Source organism: Bombyx mori, chromosome 4, assembly GCF_030269925.1.
Source record: "Bombyx mori chromosome 4, ASM3026992v2".
NCBI lineage: Eukaryota > Metazoa > Arthropoda > Insecta > Lepidoptera > Bombycidae > Bombyx > Bombyx mori.
The window spans coordinates 14361731-14383304 of NC_085110.1; the positions used below are offsets into that span (position 1 = coordinate 14361731).

Below are 21574 nucleotides of genomic sequence, written 5' to 3' on the forward strand. Positions count from 1 at the left end.
TATTACAAACAATGGTCAATAGGATAAAGTTACCATATTAGGGAAATAATAAAATATCACTCCCTCAATATGTTTCTATATTCAAGGCATCAAGAACTCTATGCAGAGGATTGAAAACAAGCAAACATTTTTATAGGCATTCCAAAAAATCATTCTTGAATCATAACGGCAAATTCTTTTGTGCGTTGTTGGTTCATATTTCACCTTGTAGAGTACCTCCAGACATGTACTCGCAATCTTATCTACGAGTATATTGATGTACTGACACGAACATGTCGATAACAAACAAAACGTGCGGTCAGGGAACAAAGAGAATCATTACCGGTGACTCGATTCACTAAACGATATGGGTTCACAATTCCCATTCACGATATGACGGCGAGTGTAAAGTAATCGATTTAAAATAAAATTGTTTATTGAAAACTAGCGACCCGCTCTCGCTTTTTTTTTTATTGCTTTGATGGATGGTCGAGCTCACAGCCCACCTGGTGTTAAGTGGTTACTGGAGCCCATAGACATCTACAACGTAAATGCGCCACCCACCTCGAGATATAAGTTCTAAGATCACAGTATAGTTACAACGGCTACCCCACCCTTCGTACCGAAACGCATTACTGCTTCACGGCGGAAATAGGTGGGGTGGTAGTACCTATCCGTGCGGACTCCCAAGAGGTCCTACCACCAGTGAAAGTAAAGCTTCGCTTCGGAAACTGTAATTTATTATTGATTTCTCCACTATTTAATAGACGTTATTATACATATAAACCTTCCTCTTCAATCACTATCTATTAAAAAAAACCGCATCAAAATCCGTTGCGTAGTTTTAAAGATTTAAGCATACATAGGGCTATAGGGACAGAGAAAGCGACTTTGTTTTATACTATGTAGTGAAGTTATGTGTTCTGTTCGTCATGGGAAATTTGCTATTCGGCCTTATTGGTTGAATGATTCGTCAAATAAACACTAAATGGGAAATACGATAGAGCACATTCGTATTAATACGTTTGACTCTACTTTGAAATATATATACATACCAATGTGTATCTTTATATATGTATTTCTTTTGTGCGTGTGTTTGTCACTGAACTCCTAAACGGCTGGACCGATTTGAACGATTTTTTTTGTATGCGTTTGGGTTGCGCCCTGGATGGTTTAGATTCACAAATCAGTCCGGCAGATGGCACAGCAGTCAGTAGTTAGATTATTTATCTTTCCTAGAAATAAATTATATAGCAAAACAACTTATTATTTTGTTACTCAACGTTTGAACAGCTCCTGCTAAGAACTCGAACACAAAATAATTGACTTCAAAAGTCTGTTCATTTTATTACTTATAATATACACATATTTAAACCATATTTTCATATTCTGACGCTGGAAGACTATCAAGCGGCTATAACAATGTAACACATCTTAGCTCCAGATGTTCCGTGAGCCTTTTCTCCCTATATACAACCATAATACTACAGACTATTCTCGAATCTGTAATCTCCAATATGAGAAAGAAAAATCAATACTTTAGCTCTCCTTTGGTATATAAACATAGACCAACGATTATAATCGTAGAATGTACATACTTATGCTATTTTCCATTTTAAAACAATAATATGTTTGATACAAAAATCTCAAACAACTCTCGAAGAACAGACTCGAATATTCTTCGTATCATACACCAAAAAAACAGTTTATGTCCTTATAATATGTCCTACTAACTTAAAATGACGAAATTGCTAATTCGCAAAAATATTGATTGACTTATGCAATCCTGTGCAAATTATCCACCTTATTTTTTAGTACAATACTGCCCATTTGTTTGCTCACGTAACTCCAGTGAAGTACACATTGCACTTAAATTCAATTTTAATCTTATTCTTTTTCTCCACCTTATCCCACCAGGTGGGGTCGGCAGAACTAACCCATTCCATCAGCCGTCATCTCAACACTCACTCCTCTCTCTCTCTTAAATCGTCATTCATACACTCCATCCATGTCTTCTTCGATCGACCTCTTCCCCCTCTACCTTCCACTACCATTTCCTTACATCTCTTAGTCACATGCATCTTCTTTTTCATCTTCAAATTCAATGACTTTTGATTGTTTTTTTTTTATTTTCAATTATTAATGAGAAATTATTTAAAAAAATGATAAGAGAATAAGAAAGAAAAATGATAAGAAATTATTAAAAAAAATGATACTGATATCATCGTTTTGAGAGGATAAAAATATGATGGTTACTTAAGTTTAATACAGCTTTTTATTTCTATTAGTCATTCAATCAATAGGCGATGTGGTAAACCTAGCCCAGCTCGTGTTTCCTAACAATTATAATCTCTGGCCTTTTGTTACGTGAGAAGACAACACCTACGATGTGTTTTAAATTTTCTTTGGCAGAAGTGCTTCTAAGCTTTATATTGACTGTTCTTTCTGTATTATTTAAATCAACAGTAATCTAATAAATCTTTTGTAAATAATGTCCACATCGACGATTAATGGAGTCGCTAGCATCAGAATCGATTAAGTGGACATTATTATTAATGTATCAAGTATAAATCGATTCGCAACAAGTAGCTACATTATAAATGACATAACCAAACCATTTGGGTTTGCATTATTTGAACTTTGTCCCGTTTCGACGAGCACTGTGTACGCGGACAGACCGGAGTGACCCAGAGTGACTCATTTGAACACTGGCCACATCTCCCGGGAATATTTCCTTTGTTAAGCACACTAGCGTTTGGCTTTCGTTCAACTATTGGCAAAAACGTAATGATGACTGAAATTACTTTAGCGAAAATGTTGGTCACTGTTTTCTTCGAGTACATTGGGACGTGTGACGTATTTGGACAGTTTTTAGAAGTAATTTCATTAAATTCATTATTCAGCTACATCACCCTGTTAACTGCATCACTGAATTAGCATATGATATGGATTAATATTTTTTAATCAATATTGGACAATGTTAGTTATACGTTGCAATAATTCAATCATTAATACGATACGTAGTATTCATTTGATATGCAAAACAATCAGATATTAAAAAGTTACGATTATCTTCATTTTGCGAATGCTTTCTAGCTTTTGCTCTCTGTCATGGTAGACAGCATTCGCTTGGGTAAAATGCGAACACGTTCTTGAAATACAACCAAAGTAATGCGTTCGACGACTGAGTGAAAGCCAATGTATGCCCAATGTCCCTTTACCAACCAGTCAATGCTCTCATCCAGACGCGGCGGTCTGAAAAGAAAAAGAAAGTGCATTTTCCCGTCAATGAACTCTTTCATATGCTATGAAATACATATAAAGTTATTTTCAAATCTCATAAATTCTAATGTTGAATTAAAATACGAATAATATAATGTTGTAGATTCCAAAATGTGCATGCATGGTTCCGTAAAATTTATTTTTGGAAAAAGGTCTTTGAACACTTCTTAAAAGTCAAAATTCGTCATGACTACCAAATTTGATTCGAATTACAGCCGAAAACCCTAATCAGAATACATATGCAAAATGTCAATGTAATTAAAATTCAAATACATAATAATATTAGTAAATTAACATGCTACTTATTTAGTCTAATTAATTATAATTAAATTCTCGTGGATTGAAACCAGAGTGCAATAACTCAAAGTAGATAGGACGTCGCTTGACAACAGAAACACGAATTTGTGACGCAAGTGTATATGTGTAAATTAATAAAGAGTGCAACTAGTGGCTAGCTGTGAGATAAAACCCAGGTTTATACAGTAGCCACTGACCGAACAAAGGCAGGATCTAGATAATTAGTTGTGGACAAAAATAGTCGAGGCAGCCGGGCCCTGGGCCAGGTGACGTCAGCGCGCCAGGGCCGGCGGCGGGGCAAGACGGGCCCCGCGCCAGTGTCGCGCGCGCCGTCAGCCCGGCCGCACGCTACCTAGAGCCTGCACGTACCCAGCCACCAGCCGCCTCCGCCTACTCGCCTCCACCGCCGCGTCGCCGTTGACGTCTCCACCGCATCAATACTCGTGAGTACCCGTCTACCTACTTACGCTCTGTTTGGCATCGTACAAATACTTGATTATTCTTATCTAAAATTGCAACGATGCACTGTTGTACGTAGTTTATTGCAGATTTCACTTCTATTATTGCACATAGCGATCACAACTCAGGTACTCACTTGCATAGTAACAAAACTACATCGAGGCGAATTAAACATCATTATTATTTCACGTCTTCATTTTTGATTCTAATTTGTTTCGGTACTTCGGTACAGATTAGAGAAGTGAACCAACCTTGGAGCATCGGGCAATGCAGCGGGGACCTTGCAAGTCACGCGTCAAAGTAACCTCGACTCACGCCGTACTCGCGCTGCTACTACGTTTTCCTCAGATTTTGTCGCAATCCAACTACGCCGTGACGTTGTTGGCTTTACATTGCTACACGGGTCGACCTCGCAACGAACAAGGCCACGTCAAACGAGCAATGAATTCGATTTGAATGCATACGCTCGCATAGCAAAATGTTACTTAGTCCGAAGTCTTGTTGATACACGCTTTTGGAATTAACACAAACAGCTGACCGTTGACGACATTCTTCTTTTTTTGATAGATAAAAACATGACTCGGTCAATCAAGGACGGTCGACCACTGTTGAGAGGTATTTCCCGTTTAACACCGTGAAACTGACGTATCGAATTAGGCACAAAACAAATGGTTGCGATCATTAACAATATAGTAAAAAGCGTTTTATTTACAATCAACGAAGAACATTTCGACAAATAATTGTTTGATTTATAAGCTAACAAGGGGCCTTACCGCTTCCACGAGTTTATCGCATTGGAAAAACACGCCATACTTTATCGCGTGTCGTTTCGCTATCAGCTATGCCAGCGTCGCTGGCTGCCACCTATAAACAGAATGTACTTACGCATTACGTCAAGGGGCTCGCCGTCAACGACATATTTGAACACACGTAAACAACGCGTTATTTTGTTAATATTATTTCAATAAATAATAAATAAATTAATATGTAATTATCCGTGGTGTAAACTTGAAACTGAGTACTCGCATACAGAGACTCGAGACATCGTAAAGTAACTGTAAGGTCAGTTCTGTTATAAAAGTACTGCCCATTTCGAAACTAAAAGTGATTTCAATATGTAGACCACTTTTACAGTCCCAAACTTGTCTCCGTTACGGTCGAAGCTTGTTTACGGATACAATATAGTTACTGGCGATCACCGTGATCGAATTTAAATTTTATGAATTAATATATTAGCATACTTATTTGTTTGAGTTATCAAAAGATCATGTTTCTATCAAAGTTTTATGGTACTTATAAATAAAACTATTACATTTAACATTAGTGTTTAACATTTCGTTAATGTACCAATTTACAAATGCATGTTGTGAGCAATTAATACAACTTAAATTATTTTAGCGTAACACCGAACAACATTAAGATATGAACGCTAAGTGAATGCGAAATAAACGAAAACACGATTGTGTCATTCCTAACAATTGACTATTTCAAGATGATAACTTTGAATAATATTTTAATTTGACCATTATAACCTACTAGTTTAATAATAAATGTTTTTTTTTCACCTCGTGTTGGCATTGATCGCGGTTCACAGAACCGGTAAGACTGCGGTTACCCTTCGCCGAGAATTCAAACATGTCGGAACACCAACTAGCTATGTATATGTTCCTCTTTTAATTGTTTTAAAATTAAATACGTTTGTGGCAAAACGTCAAAAATATATCTCTTTGCGCTTGTCATTCTGACTTTGTCTCCTTGACACGTTTCGATGACTAATTTAACTCAAACGAAGCAGATGGTAAATTTTTTTTACCAACTTAAAACCATATTGATATTATAATGTTTATTAGCAAGGGTTAATTTAAGCTTTCCCATTTGAAATTTCAGATAAGTATGGTCAGAAAATACGAAAGAATGAGCGGCCGTCAGTCCTGGAATGAAGAAGATATGGCAAAGGCTGTCGCCGCTGTCGTCTCAGGTAAGATGGGCTACAAGTTGGCATCCAGGACCTACCATATACCGCGGTCTACTCTCCAGCGACGCGCCAGCAAGATACGGTATCAGCAACCAGACGAACCCAAGCCACTAATGGGGCACTACAGAAGGGTGTTCACTGATAGTCAAGAGAAAGACTTAGTTGGCTATATCAAAAGTATGGAAAAGTACTTTATGGGAGTCTCCCGAAGGGACATCAGAGAACTGGCATTTCAATACGCCGAAGACAACCATCTAAACCATCCCTTCGATGTAAACAGCCGAATGGCCGGAGAAGATTGGGTGCGAAACTTCCTGAAGCGCAATCCAGAACTCTTGGATAGATCCGACCACGAGAACATCCTAGAACCGGTTAATTTTGACCAATTCTATCATTTCATGTGTCAACTATCATGATAGCTCATTATAAATTTATAGGTGATAATAGATTTAAGTAATAGATCAGATTTTTTTACGCGCATTCAAGATTCTTGCTACTCTGTACGTGTCTGTTCAATTTGGATTCTTTAATACATAAATTACAATTTCGAATAGCTGTAAGTTGATATGTCGTAGACGCACAGTTCATGTATCAGTGATATATTCTTTAGCACAAACTTGATTAAATTGAAAACGAACAACAAAATGATGTAATGTATCGGCTGAAGAGATTTTACAATGATATTTACAAAGTAGCTAGCTAGAGCCAAGCTCGAAAATCAAGTTACCTTGGATATTTACCTTGACTTTTATTTGGACCAAGTAGGTATTTTATTTGTACTACTTACTCAGAGTTGTCTGTCGCAAAGCAAGGGCCTGTGTGCGTCATGTCCTTGAACTCTGTACCCTGACTACGGCCCGGTACTCACGAAAAAGAAGTACTTACGTAGTCTATAACTGGTGACGTTATATTATGCACTTGTATAGTGAAAAAAAAACTATTTATATTAAATTTAACATGCTAAATTTAAGGGCTGTGATAAAAAAAAAGAATGGTGTATTTTTGGGAATCATATCGCATAGTCGCGTTGGTGTTTTGTATTAAATATAGTTGATATTGTTATAATGATAACTTTAATATTTCGTATGTTTTTAGTTCGCTGATTCGATTAAATTTGATATTAATATCAAAAAAAGAACACTGTAGGTTGCGAATTAGGCAAATACATTCTGAATATTTATATAGGCATAATAGGCAACCAGACATCAATCTACACCCATCAAAAAAGGTACAGTTATATCAAGACTCACTACTTTAGTGATGTATTATTAATGATTCAAATTTTATCACCTCAAACTGATTAATAGGATATAGGCAATGCTAATGTTTCTTTTTCAACGATGACCGCTCGATGTCATGTGGGTCATCTGTATACAAACACAGTAAAAAAAATGCCAATAGTCCGCTTAGTACTAAAATCGTGAACATTATTCACATGAAAATTAATAAACTGCACAAGTACTAATCTCTATTCAAGTACATTTAAATAACTTGCTCCAATTTCGAGCGTGTAGATATTGTAACTATTGTTTTTGTTTTAAAGACGGCATTCTTGAAACTGAAAAATTAACATTAGAATTTAAATTTTATTACAAGTCGAATGGTATATTTTGTAACCTTTTGCCTATATAAAACATTAACTTTAATTGTACAAACAAAGTTGGTATTTCTAATTTTTGTTTTGAACACCTACGGGCGAATATTTTGAAATTTTCATGAGTGTAAAAACATAAAAAAAAGTACTACGAATAATAAGTGTGTGTTTTAAAAATGGTTTTAAAATTAAAGAATGAATAACTTCTCAATTTACAACCATGTTTATTAATATTATTTGGTTTATTAAAAAGTAATAAAGGTGACTGGTTAAATTGGCTATAAGAGGGTCTAAGGTTACCTTGGGTGTTTTTCCAAATTTTTTATTATTTATTTATGTATAATTTTTAAGAGAAACGATCCATTTAAACTATTTCGTTACCTGATTTTAATTGTTGATCTCCTTAATTAAGTTCGAAATAGCAAAAGTGATTTGTATATTTATTTAGGCCATGAGTTATTAATGTTGTTGGATTTATTAAAGAAATTTTAAAATGTTTGAATACATAATATTGTTTTATGCCAAACCATGTTATAATTATTGTGAGATTTATTTTCTTATTAGATGTCTAATATATTCCTAAGTACTTAGTGTAATTGATTAAATATTTCAATAAAGTGGTCTATCATTTTTTTTTATTTTCACACACTTTCTTATATAGCAAAAATCTTTAACTGGGTGTCCTCAATACAAAATCTCCTTTTTCAACACATATGTTGAGTAAATAAAGTTCACAGATGACCACCGCAGACGAAATTGCCTATAATTAAGTGAATACATCGCGGATGAGAGAGTCATTATCATGAGGCCAAGTGGACAAATAATTACCAATTAATGATTAGACAATAGGCGGTTCAAAATAGTTCAAATCATAAGAGTGTCAGTTGCGAAGTTCACGAAGCAAGCCATCAAACGGATGGACAACTGGATGGGCATGACTAGGCCGTGTTTATTTTTTTCTTCCTACCTATGCTGATAGCCTTGAGAGGCTATTTCGCCCTAACATGTAGGTGAGCTCACGGGACTCAAACCGGAATGTTGCTAACACTGGCCCTAGCAAGAGCAGTGCTTCGCAGAATCTACCGCCGGACCGGAAACGCGACCCACTGAGAAGATCCGCCGAGAAGGCGTATTGTGGGCTATGGTGTCAGCCCATAAATCTAGTTAGCACCGTCCTGCCTATTTCTGTCGCGAAACAGTCGTGCGTTTGAAGTATGTGACAGCCGTCCAATCCAATCGAGCCGAATCATATCTCAAATGAGCGGCAACATTTACGTTGTCTTAGATAACGTTAATGTCTATTTGGGCTGGTGATGACAAACACTGTAACATAATAAAAACAATACAAATATTTTCAATAAACAATTTTCAGTAATAATATACAATCATCATATCATCATCAGCCTGTATCTCTCCACTGCTGGATGTAGGCCTCTCCCATAGTCCGCCACAATGAACGATCCTCCGCCTTCCGCATCCAATCTCTCCCAGCATATCGCCGCAAGTCATCGGTGCAACGGGCAGGGGGACGCCCAACGCTGCGTTTACCGGTACATAATGTATAATATACAAACAAAGCTATAGTTTTAATCACGATTATCAATCTTATCACATTCTGATACAATTCAGATGACCATATCCTTTATGTGTGTATACAAATTTTATCTTAAACAAATAAAATATGTTATAGGGCTTTTATTGTGTGCTCACATCAAACTTATACCACGAGCCATACTTCCTAAACGTGTTAAACTGTGTTTTAGATGGAAATGAAAAAAAACGAAAAACCACATATTCGATACATTTTTAACAGGAAACTTCACAAATTCAAACCTTCATCGAAACGGTTCATATTGTTAGTTGTTATTTCCAGTCAGTTCATAATGAACATTGAGTTTCCTCATTACCTCATTGCTCGAACTATTCAACTTCTTCACATTTAATTTGTCTAGTATCGTAAATAAAGTCGTTCTCATCAATATTCCATGTCCAGATACTTATAAAGTAACATTAGTGATACTACAAACATGGATTTAGTGATACCAAGCATAATCATAATGCGACATAACCTCAAAAAATTTACGAAATTAAAATAAACATTATCAAGCCTAAATCCTCTATTTATTAGAATGTCATTTCCAAATAAATTTTGTTTCATTTTCACATCAAATAAAATAGAAGAAGATACTAGACGAAAATGTACGAAACTCGTGTCATTACAGCCGACACTTGACCTGTTTGAAGAGCGTTCCAAGCCTAGAGTGTTAGACCTCGCAACAGCCGTTTACGCTACTTTGACTGACACTTCAAGAAATTTCTATACTCTCTCATTATTCTCAATTCAAAACGAAATAAAAGCATAGAATAGCATATAAAAACATATTATTGAATAACGGTAACTTATATATGACAAAAAATTAAGAGTAATACAACTTTTTATGATAATTAGGTATTTATAAACTTACTAGCGACCCACCCTCGATTCGCGTCGGAAACTGTAATTTATTATTGATTTCTCCACTATTTAATGGATGTTATTATACATATAAACCTTCCTCTTCAATAACTCTATCTACTAAAAAAAACGCATCAAAATCCGTTGCGTAGTTTTAAAGATCTAAGCATACATAGGGACAGAGAAAGCGACTTTGTTTTATACTATATAGTGATAGTGATTTAACAATGTCTTCCGACCATTGTAACGCTAGAAAAATTGTCCAGAAATATTTTTCTCACACAAAATAATATAACTTTTACTAATACATAGTATCTTCTTCGATATTCGAGACTTGCAGATATAAATATTTACTTTTACGATTAATTCTCTTTTTATTGTTATTATATTATTTCAGACGTTATGAATACTTTACAGTATCGTGGTCTCAATAAAAACGTGAGACGAAACGAGAGAGGAGACGAGAAGATTTTGACCGCGTCTAGTATCTCGCAGAAAGAGGTGGCGATTACGTAAACTTGTACAATGCGGTTGACACTTCAGGGAAGGATTCTGGCTTAATATCACCAAGATATGATAGATGACGAGTCAATCTTTTCACTTTCATATAAGAGAATCTAAGGTGCAATGTTTTTTAATTACAGCATATTGTTTAATTTAAATGAGTTTTCATATAGATTCGACCACACGATGATGATCAATGGTATTTTTTTCGTATTGTTAAATTGATTTATGGCAATACCTTTTTACTACGAATACGATGCTTTAATTCACGAAATATAATTTGGGTTTATCGATTTGTTTATTTATTTGCCGTGTGAATTCAATTTTAAGTCCTTTCAATTTATTTCTCAACAAGCAGACGGGAAGCCAAAATACAGAATTCCCAACGTGTCCTTCTTTTTAGGAATATACTTTTAGTAGTTCTCTCTGTAGCAGCTACAAAGCCAATTTAATGAACGGAGGCAGCGAAGCGATACTAAAGAAGACGGCGTCTGAAAGGCTTTCTTCGAGAGAAATTTATTTTTCTTGACGGCCATTATAGTTACTGTTAACAACAACGTTGGATGAGTAAAATAGCAATTTTTTTGGGACAAACTGTCGTATCCCATTAGATGTTGATTCTAGTAGGCTTTAGAAATAAATTACTTTACTGAAAAGGTATTTCGAACTTGATCCTTTAAGAAAATACCAGTAGAACAAAATGCAGATATTTTGTTTTTAAAAAATTTGACCTTCTTAACGGTAGATAGAATGTAGCAAGTTTTTCGTCATGATAGCATACTGAAAGCACGAAATATGATGAAAAACATTTTTTTAGCTCAAAAGTTATTTTTTTGAATATATTTTTAGAATCCATTTGCAGATACCCGGTCGAGAGGGGTAATAGACCGGGTTATTCCGACTAAACCCCATTGAGCTCCACCACTCCGACTCCACGAAACCTACGGTACCGCACAGTGCGCGCCGAAGGCTCGCCGTCGCCGGTACCCGCCCTGACAATAGGACGGGATTCCATCCCCGGGAAGATCCCGCAGGACGTCGTCTCGGGAGACACCCCGTGGGTGGCGCATAGGAGCCACCTTGCGCCGCCTCACCACGGAAAAAAAGTTACAAAATTTAAAAGTTACTACCTAACAAACTCATAGATCGGGCTTATAGATTACTGGTACATGGGTTAGAATGCAGGCCGCTGGTAAAAGTGGACGAACATTTTATCACAAGTAGAAAATATCATACATTCTTATGGAATATTGAATACGTTCTGAGGCACAATGAAAATTATATGCCTAATACTGTGGTGAGAATAGAAGAAGGAAACAGAGGCTCTTAGAAGCGGCCGCCACCTAAAAGGGTACAAACAAAAATAGCTTAAAGAAAGACATCTATTAGTATAGTAGTATGTAACGGAATTTTCGAACATAATTTTGACCCCCTTCAAAACGACGGATTAACTCGAAATTTGGCATGCTTATTAAGGACAGATGACAATTCAATATTTAAAACAGTTTAAACAGTTCTCCTTACTAGGATAATCATGATTAGCGATTTTTTTGTTTTCCTGAGATCCGGAGTGTCTGCGTCAAGACCAAGAAGGGAAACTACATATAAATACCGTTAAGTTACCGACTGATTCAGATGATTTTTTTGTAAAAATTGAAAGAAAAATATTGAAAAATATGAAATTTAACTAAAAAATAAATAATAGTTCAAAAAAATAAAAAAATACGCTTGTATAGAAACTCCAACTAAAAAACAGAAAATAAATTTTAATAAATTTGAATTATAAATAGTATAAGAAAAAATGATTTTATTGTAGAAAAAGCGTGGAGTGCTTTTCAAGATATTGTTAAAATATTTGTAACTATTGATAAAAGCGTATTTTTTAAACTATTATTTATTTTATTGTACCGCGTGAAACCATTGAAATAATGTGATTTAAACTGAATAAGAAGAAGGCAACTAAAACTACAATCATACATTACAAGTACAAAAAAAGTATTATCTAATATATAAAATTCTCGTGTCACAGTTTTCGTTGCCATACTCCTCCGAAACGGCTTGACCGATTTTGATGAAATTTTTTGTGCTTATCCGGTATCTATGAGAATCGGCCAACATCTACTTTTCATCCCCCTAAATGTTAGGGGTAGTCCACCCCTAAATTTTTATTTTTATTTTTTAGACAAAATTTTTAATTTCTATTTTTTTATGATACAACATACAAAAATACATACAATCCTCAATTTTCACCCTTCTACGATCAACCCTTATTTTTTATTTGCTAATTAAAAACTTTAAATTTTTTTGCGAGAATTTTGTTTTTATTTTGTCATGACGTAGAATAATAAAATTCATATTACTCTGAAATTTTCACCAGTCTACGATCAAACCCTATTTTTTATTTGTTAACTTTAATTTTTTCGGCAAGATTTTCATTTTTATTTTTATTTTGTCATGAATTAAAATAAAAAATCTGATGTTACTCTCAATTTTTCATCCCTCTATGATCAACCCCTTTTTTATATGTTAATTATAAACTTTAATTTTTTTTTCAAGTTTTTTATTTTGTTTTGTCATTACTTAAAATAAAAAAAAAACATATTACTGTCAATTTTCACTCTTATACGATCAACCCCTATTTTTCCATCCCGATTAATATTTTTTTTATTCTATGCACAAATCCGCAATAAGGTTGCAAAGATGGCAATCAAATATTATAATTGTAGTACGATAAATTCTTATTCAGAGTTTATAATTTCAAGTTCCTTTAATTATGTTTTTTTTTAAATTGAATTTGACCTCCCGCCCTCGCTGGTCGACTACTGATCAACTATCAATCGATCAGCTATCCCCGCCAGGTGTCACCACTCATCCAGCAAACATCATGTAGTGGGGATGAGGACGAAGCCGGTCTCCTGTCTTACTATTTTTTAAGAGATTTTATGACCTGGTAACTGAGACCTTTAAGTCATGTCTTATTTTAATTGATATTAATCATATTTTTATGAAAAATCATACTATGGAGTGAAATGAAATGAAGATGATTAATTTGAGACACTAATCAACTGGAACGAAATTAAATGAAATGAATTGAGATGATATGGGATGAAATATAATCTTAGTAAAATGGTGGTCATTACTAAGATTTTTTAAGTGGACATTTTTTTTTTATTGCTTGGATGTATGGACGAGCTCACAGCCCACCTGATGTTAAGTGGTTACTGGAGCCCATAGACATCTACAACGTAAATGCGCCACCCACCTCGAGATATAAGTTCTAATTAGGGTCTTAGTATAGTTACAACGGCTACTCCACCCTTCGAACCGAAACGCATTACTGCTTCACGGCGGCAATAGGCGAGGTGGTGGTACCTACCCGTACGGACTCCCAAGAGGTCCTACCACCAGTGATTACGCAAATTATCATTTTACGGGTTTGATTTTTATTACACGATGTTATTCCTTCACCATGGAAGTCAATCGTAAACATTTGTTGAGTACGTATTTCATTAGAAAAATTGGTACCCGCCTGCGGGATTCGAACACCGGTGTATCGCTTCATACGAATGCACCGAACGTCTTATCCTTTAGGCCACGACGACTTTCAAAACTTTTTTGAGGATCCCGAGAAGTTACGTCCAGCGGCTTTGTTTCATTTTCCCACATTTGTGCACTTTCACAGATATTAAACAGTTAATAAACGACCATTATTACACATTTAAGCCCGAAGAAACACTAAATAGACAAAATAAAACAAATCACACAACTTCACTCCTCGCGTTCCCGCCAAAATGGGGACATTTTGTCTTACTTACTCACTATACATCATAGATTATACACTTAATATATTTGAGAGCTATACAATACTATACATTTTTCAACCATGTTTTTTTGGTTTTATTTGTGTAATAGTATGTTCAGTAGGTCTGAGAATCGGCTACTATCTATTTTTCATACCCCTAAGTGAAAAGGGTTGTTCACCCCAAACATTTATTTTTTATTTTAATTTTTTGGATATTTTTTTTTGTTTATAATGAGGTATTATGAGGTTAAATGAGGTTTTTTTTCTACAGTAAAATTTCCCTAGAAATCTTATTTAAGGCAACACAACGTTTGCCGGGTCAGCTAGTCTATATTATAGAATATTAAATGACTCCATTCTTTTTCCAAATAATAAAGACATCGGTATTATGTTCGACAGCTTCGAGAAATGAATTTTCGAGAAATGAGCTTTCTAATGAAGTACGTACTTAACAAATGTTCACGATTGACTTCCACGGTCAAGGAATACATCGTGTAATAAAAATTAAACCTGCAAAATTATAATTTGCGGGTAGGTAGCACCGCCCCACCTATTTCTGCCGTGAAGCAGTAATGCGTTTCGCTTCGAAGGGTGGGGTAGCCGTTGTAACTATACTGAGAACTTAGAACTTATATGTCAAGGTGGGTGGCGTATTTACGTTGTAGATGTCTATGGGCTCCAGTAACCACTTAACAGCAGATGCGCTGTGAGCTCATCCACCCATCTAAGCAATAAAAAAAATGAGATCTTAGAACTTATATCTCAAGGTAGGTGTCGCATTTACGTTATAGATATCTATGGGCTCCAGTAACCACTTAACACCAGGTGGGCTGTGAGCTCGTCCACCCATTAAGCAATAAAAAATAATAAAATAAAAACGTAAACACCTTTTCAAATAAGGATTAAATTTTTTATGACAAGCTTTTCCTAACAACTCATTTAGCTGTTTGTAGGTACACAAATGACGAGGAAATCCAATTATATCGATGTTTGCGCTCTCAAAGGAGCCCGGGCCTTGGCAAGGAGACTTCCGCTCCAATGCACGGCACAACGCAATCGAGAGCACTACGAAAAGCGCTGGGACGTACTTAGACTAACAGGATCGAAATAAAATTTAATATTATGTAATAAAATAATGAGAGATATGGAAACTTTTAAAACTATCCGCTTAGGAATGGACGATCTTGAACTGTGAGGTAAACAAGCAACCTTTAACAAAACTCTCATGTGTTCGTTGGCTATTTTGAAAACGTTCAAACTTTAATGTGGTGGTAATAACTTTAATTTAACAAACTTCTGTGTTAAGATAATATATTTTTTTATGACACGACCCTCTGCTCAAAATAGTGTGCAACATTTTTGAGACCACATAAAGCTTAGTTTCAAAAACTTTCTAAATATCTGAATAAAGACGATAGAAAAACGTGTTAGAAATTACAAGAGGTACCAACGTAATTCGCTATTATTCTGATTTCTTATTTACTAATTGGTTAATGAAGATTTCTGTTTTATTTTCTTCATGAACTGGTACCAATTATTTAATAAACATAATTCTTTAAAATTTTACTGCTTTAAAATTTAATGAAATAGTGAGCATGGTTTCATGTTGAAGTCGACGATAGGTATGTGGATAGCAGTTATAAAATTAAATTTTGAAGGAACGTTAATAATTATAGTATTATCTTAGACATAGGTTACCTTCGTATTCCTATGTACAGAATTTGGAAAATCCTTCTTGATTTTCCAAATGCTTCTTCTGTATCGCTTCGAGTAGTTCCAATTACTAACTGACTGTGTGCCATCTCTGCAACGCTTTTATAGCCGATACCACATCCCTAGAATTATCGATAATATTCCACACAAGTCGAGTATTGTGTGTTTCCGCTATTTGACAATAGATGGCGTTGTACTTTTCGAGCGTTCTAGATGCTACTAGATCCTTCGATATTCGTTCGACTATTCGGCGATAGATGGCGTTACTCTTACTGGCGTAACAGTTACATTTCTGATATTTAAAAATAGTACTCTCGAAACGTTTTCTGTATCCGCTGATACATATCAACGGAATAAAATTGTAATTACTGAAATAGTCCTAAATAATCTCTGGTTAAATTACGCATCGTTCACACAAACAGGTTTGACGTGCGGAATTCTACTAGAGAGTTTGTCGCGTCGCGTCATAAAAACTCATTAGTCCCTCTGGCACGTTTCTACGTCTAATTGCGTACCTGTGATTAACTAACAAGATTCGTAGCTTTTTATTTATGTTACACTCTATTACGGCGCGACGCTCCTCTTTGGATGAATAGAACGGGAGCTCGCCTCGCTTTGGAAGCGACGGTACTGACTCATGAACAAACATGCTTTCACAATTCCCAGAGACCTTCTACTTTAATGTTTTGCTTCCAACATTTAAAAGTTCTGCGAAACTGTTTAATTTTAAACGGCTAGTTCATATAATGATAAATCGGTATTTTTTGGAGTGTCCATTTATGATGATGACAATATGAAACTTTGTTTCCTTTTGTTATGTTTTTTAAGTTTTGTGGATTTCATAATCCGCAAACTGGAAACTTTATTGAGCTCTTTAAAATAATTTTTTTAGAGCGACACGTTGTACGAAATGCGTAACATTTCAAATTTCAGAAATCTTTGTATTTAGTAACCTCGAGACACTTTGATAATTATTTGTTAAAAATACCCTCTTTATAAATATTATGTGATAGAAAAAAAAACAGAATTTATTTAACTTCGGTCGAAAATTGCCAATCACAAAAAAAATTTACAATGAATTGAATTAATAAGTTTTATACGAAAGCAAGAATTTAGATGAAAGCGATGGATTTACAGAAACCTAATTATATTATCTCGCCCGCTAAGGCGCTTAAAAACTGCACAAACAATTCTATAAAGTAGGGTGCAGGTGTCCGTTCGATTTTCACGGGTGCTGTTTATCGGGAAACATCCCTTTTAGCAACCCACAGTGAATAACAATTTTATTTGTGTAAGAAAAGGTAATAGATTATCTGTTATATAGGACCGTAGAATTTCACAAAATTAACTTATAAACAATTCGATATTTTAACGTATAACTGATCATGAAAGAAGAAGCGTGATGAGCAAGATGGCGCATCCGCAGTAATCGATCATTCGCAGTGTTGGTGATGATACTCTGCCGTGGGCTGAGTTTTGACCCGTTTCAAGTATGTACTTTTTTTATTGCTTATATGGGTGGACGAGCTCACAGCCCACTGGTGTTAAGTTCTTACTGGAACCCATAGACATCTACAACATAAATGCGCCACCCACTTTGAGATATAAGTTCTAAGGTCTCAAGTATATTTACAACGGCTGCCCCGCCTTCAAACCGAAACGCATACTGTTTTACGGTAGAAATAGGCAGGGTGATGGTACCTACCCGTGCGGACTCACTAGAGTCCCACCACCAGTAGTTGGGGAAGCAACCGTGCTCAGTCTGTATCTGCACCAGCCGTAGAATGAGTAATACCCGGTCAAGATTCTTCCAGTCCCCGAGGTCCGGGTGATTGGCTTCGACGGTCCGCAGGCGGCCGCTAAGATTAGGCTCTCTGCACTCTTATGATACAAAGATGGACACAGGTATTCATATATCCTTTAAAAAAGCTGGTAACTTATTGAGGAATTTAAACGCCAGTATATTTGCATCGGTCGCATACGATTGCAGCGTCTCTTATTCAATCCATGATATTAGGTTTTAGTTAGACTTTACTCCTAATAGAAATACTTTTGGTTGTATAATAAAAGTTTAATCCTCATTGATTGTTTTGATTTAACACCTTGAATACACTAAAGTATCGACGTGATTGGTGTAATAATATTTCCACTTGCGTCATCGCATTACAGATACGTAAGCAAAGACCAATCTCTAGTGTTAGGTCACCGATTTTGAGAATGTGTCTACATGCCGAATTATCGATAACAGCACACGCTTCTGTCAACAATATCCACGGTTTATGTTCATAATATATATATTTGAAATTTCTTAAATAGTAAGTTTTATACGTCAATAATAACCATAAACATCAAATATTATGTTCGATAAGAAAGTAATGTATTAATGATTAGCCCAATTGAATTATTGAATTATTTTCAGGTATGAATTCATTCTAAGTATAATGTTGCTGTAATATTAATTGTGAAATATTAATATGTATTATTAATTTCAATAATAAATTCGAAATGGTAAATGACGCAACTTTTCTCGTTAAAAGGTATTTTAGTTCTATTTAGTTCTACCATTACCCATTTCACAACGTGTTTAATGGTGATATGATTTTTAATTCTGTTTCGCTGTTATTGAACAAAAATCATAATCGTACGTAATATTTTTTAGTTTAATTTTTATTGCTTTTACTACTAAACGAGATCATGTCCCACCTGATATAAAGTGGTAACTGGAGCCCATAGATGTTACAATGTAAATGCCACCACCCAAATTAAGACAAATAATACATATAACCACCGACTTCCCTATTTCTGCCGTGAAGCAGTAATAATGCGTTTCGGTTTGAAGGGTGAGGTAGGCGTTGTACAGCAAAAATTGAGACTTAGAACTCACGTTCCAAGATGTGTAGCTGCATTTACGTTGTTAATGTCTATGAGCTCCAGTAACCACTAAACACTAAGTGCGCTGTGGGCTTATCGACACATCTAAGCAATAAAGAAAAGACATGAGATTAAAACCTCTGTTATGTTTTATAACGCCTGTCCCACCGTGGTACTTACCCATGTGCGCTTATCAACGCCCTGGCACCAGTAATGCCGGTTGGCGATCGCTGTTTGGTGGTTAAAATACTCAGTAGGTACTACCTAGTCGGCAATGAATTGTTTTTTTTTGTTTAATAAAAATTGAGTTCTTCTATGTGTCAATAACAAAACTAAAGAGAAATTGTAAAAATAACATAAAATTAAACCTATTTAATCAGCATTTTGTACAATTTAAAGAAAACAAAATTGGCCTGCAATTATTCAAATAAATAAAGAACACGTTTCAATTATTTTTTTATTTGTAGGCATATTTTTTTTAGTAATATTAAGAAATCTGCAGCAGTTTTAAACAGTCCAATACTTACTACTGATCTACACATAACTAATCCCATCGTACTTCAAAAGCGATTTTAAAATTAACTTGCTCTCTGCACATCCAGTGAAAGTGCTCACAGCATTGTTAAACGAAGCGAGTTTTTCTTTTCGTACCTAGTAAAAGCACTTCATATATATGTACGATTTTATCTTGTATTAGTATTTAATCAAAGCCATATCTATTAATTCATAGTTTTGTATTATATAATCTGCGGTAGGCAGCGGCTTGGCTCTGCCCTTGGCATTGCTGAAGTCCATGGGCGACGGTAACCACTCACCATCAGGTGGGCCGTGTGCTAGTCTGCCTACAAAGGCAATAAAAAAATAAAAATTTTTTACTGCTTAGATGGTTGTCCGAGCTCACAGCTCACAAGATGTAAAGATTTCCTCTAAATTCCATATACATGTGTGTCACCTGCCACCTTAAAACAAGTTTAAGTCTCAACTTGATTGAATAACCTATATGTATAATCCAGTCACATTTAATCATTATTCATGTCATTCATGAGTTACATGTAAAAACAGCGGTGTATTCTCTAGACATCTGGCCCAGATGAGAGTCGATATGTTAATCCAATTTATCAACGTGTCGTTGAGTTTTCATCGTGTGTGTGTGTGTGTTATTCAGCCGCCGGGAAAACGCACCTGTCTCGGGGTTATGTTACGTGAGTTGATGCTTATATTCCCCTTTCGTATCTTAAAATGTGATAAATAGGTAGCTTCAGCAATTTTTTCAGCATATTATAATAATAATAACTTAGCTCTTTATTTAACACCACATGTACAGAGTAAGTACAGTCTACTGGTGGTAGGACCTCTTGTGAGTCCGCGCGGGTAGGTACGACCGCCCTGCCTATTTCTGCCGTGAAGCAGTAATGCGTTTCGGTTTGAAGGGTGGGGCAGCCGCTGTAACTATACTTGAGACCTTAGAACTTATATCTCAAGATGGGTGGCGCATTTACGTTGTACATGTCTATGGGCTCCAGTAACCACTTAACACCAGGTGGGCTGTGAGCTCGTCCACCCATCTAGGCAAAAAATAAATTAAAAAGCATATAAAACAAATAATAGACGGTGACATAAATTGGCGGCCTTATCGCTGAAAGCGATCTCTTTCAGGTAACCTTGCAGGGAGAGGAATAAGCAAACTAGCATGGACGGTGCTATATCTTAATAAACTTACATAAAAATATATACTTATGTGAAAAATAAATACAACATAAGATAGACTTACATACGATTAAATACAAATATATTTATATTTTGTATATAACTTTGTTATAAATGCTACAGTGAGATTGTTGGTCGTTCTTTATATAAGGAAATAGTTTATGATCCAGATAATATAAAAGTGTTTGTAGGCGCTTTTCTTTATTCTATAAGTAATATTTTGCGTCAATCACGTATTCCGGTTTGGAGGTATGTCGATTACATATAATATACAATTGAGATGTCATCCTTGTGTAGCTAATTCGAGGGCGAAATTAATGTCGTTATCTCCATGGTGGCGCTGGTAAACATTAATCCAAGGTAATCCGTGAACTCGACAATGACGTGATTTTTTATTTAAGACCAAGTTTTGTAATAAGCTATTCTAGTATGTAGAATATATACTAGAATATATATATTAGTATGTAGAATATATACTAGAATAACTTATATAGAATATACCCATACTAGAAAACTTATTACAAAACTTGGTCTTGGACTTGGATATAATAGGTTATTCTAGTATCTAGTACATATATATTCTAGTATCTAGAATTATCTTTAAATCTATCAACTGTAATGCGGAAATACGTATATTGTTTGTAACGAAACATGACGTTTTAATAGAAGATGAAATTTATTATTTATTTATACATAGCCATAAAAATTAAAAAGAATTGAAACTTAAAAATATAAATGTTACCATAGCAAACACCAAACGTAACCAGCAAAAAAACGTTTTCAATAATATTGCCACTAAGGAAAACGCAGAGAAGCAAAATTTTAATTATAAATTACCTTTTATACAATATTAAATTATAAATTACCAAATTTAAAAACAAAATTTAGTAATTATTCATATACTGCAAATATGTATATGGGTACAAATTAATATTA

The 21574-nt window shown here is 35.0% G+C and overlaps 1 protein-coding gene and 1 long non-coding RNA gene across 3 annotated transcripts; one reads left to right on the top strand and one right to left on the bottom strand.

The window, feature by feature from the left end:
- Window positions 1–1301: 1301 nt before the first annotated feature.
- On the bottom strand, window positions 1302–5682 carry LOC134198814 (uncharacterized). Its single transcript, XR_009973030.1, has 3 exons — window positions 5583–5682; window positions 4269–4881; window positions 1302–3234 (listed from the first exon to the last, which is right to left on the bottom strand). It is a non-coding gene; the product is annotated as an uncharacterized LOC134198814 (long non-coding RNA).
- Window positions 3241–8216, top strand: LOC101740515 (uncharacterized). 2 transcript variants are annotated; one of them, XR_009973029.1, is made up of 2 exons: window positions 3241–4001; window positions 5905–8216. XR_009973029.1 is itself a non-coding variant. In XM_004930837.5 (2 exons), the coding sequence occupies exons 1-2, from the start codon at window positions 5786–5788 to the stop codon at window positions 6406–6408; spliced, it is 534 nt and encodes a 177-aa protein (XP_004930894.1). In that variant the 5' UTR covers window positions 4953–5785; the 3' UTR covers window positions 6409–8216. The 2 variants fall into 2 exon arrangements, 1 of the variants encoding a protein (XP_004930894.1); XM_004930837.5 differs by lacking the exon at window positions 3241–4001 and adding an exon at window positions 4953–5815.
- The last annotated feature ends 13358 nt before the right edge of the window (window positions 8217–21574 follow it).

What these genes read in the sequence shown, in the direction of transcription:
- LOC101740515 (XM_004930837.5), top strand. Translation starts at nt 5,786, where the DNA reads ATGACTAATTTAACTCAAACGAAGCAGATG. An exon ending in TAACTCAAACGAAGCAGATG is followed by an intron (nt 5,816 to 5,904) that starts GTAAATTTTTTT and finishes TTGAAATTTCAG; the next exon opens with ATAAGTATGGTCAGAAAATA.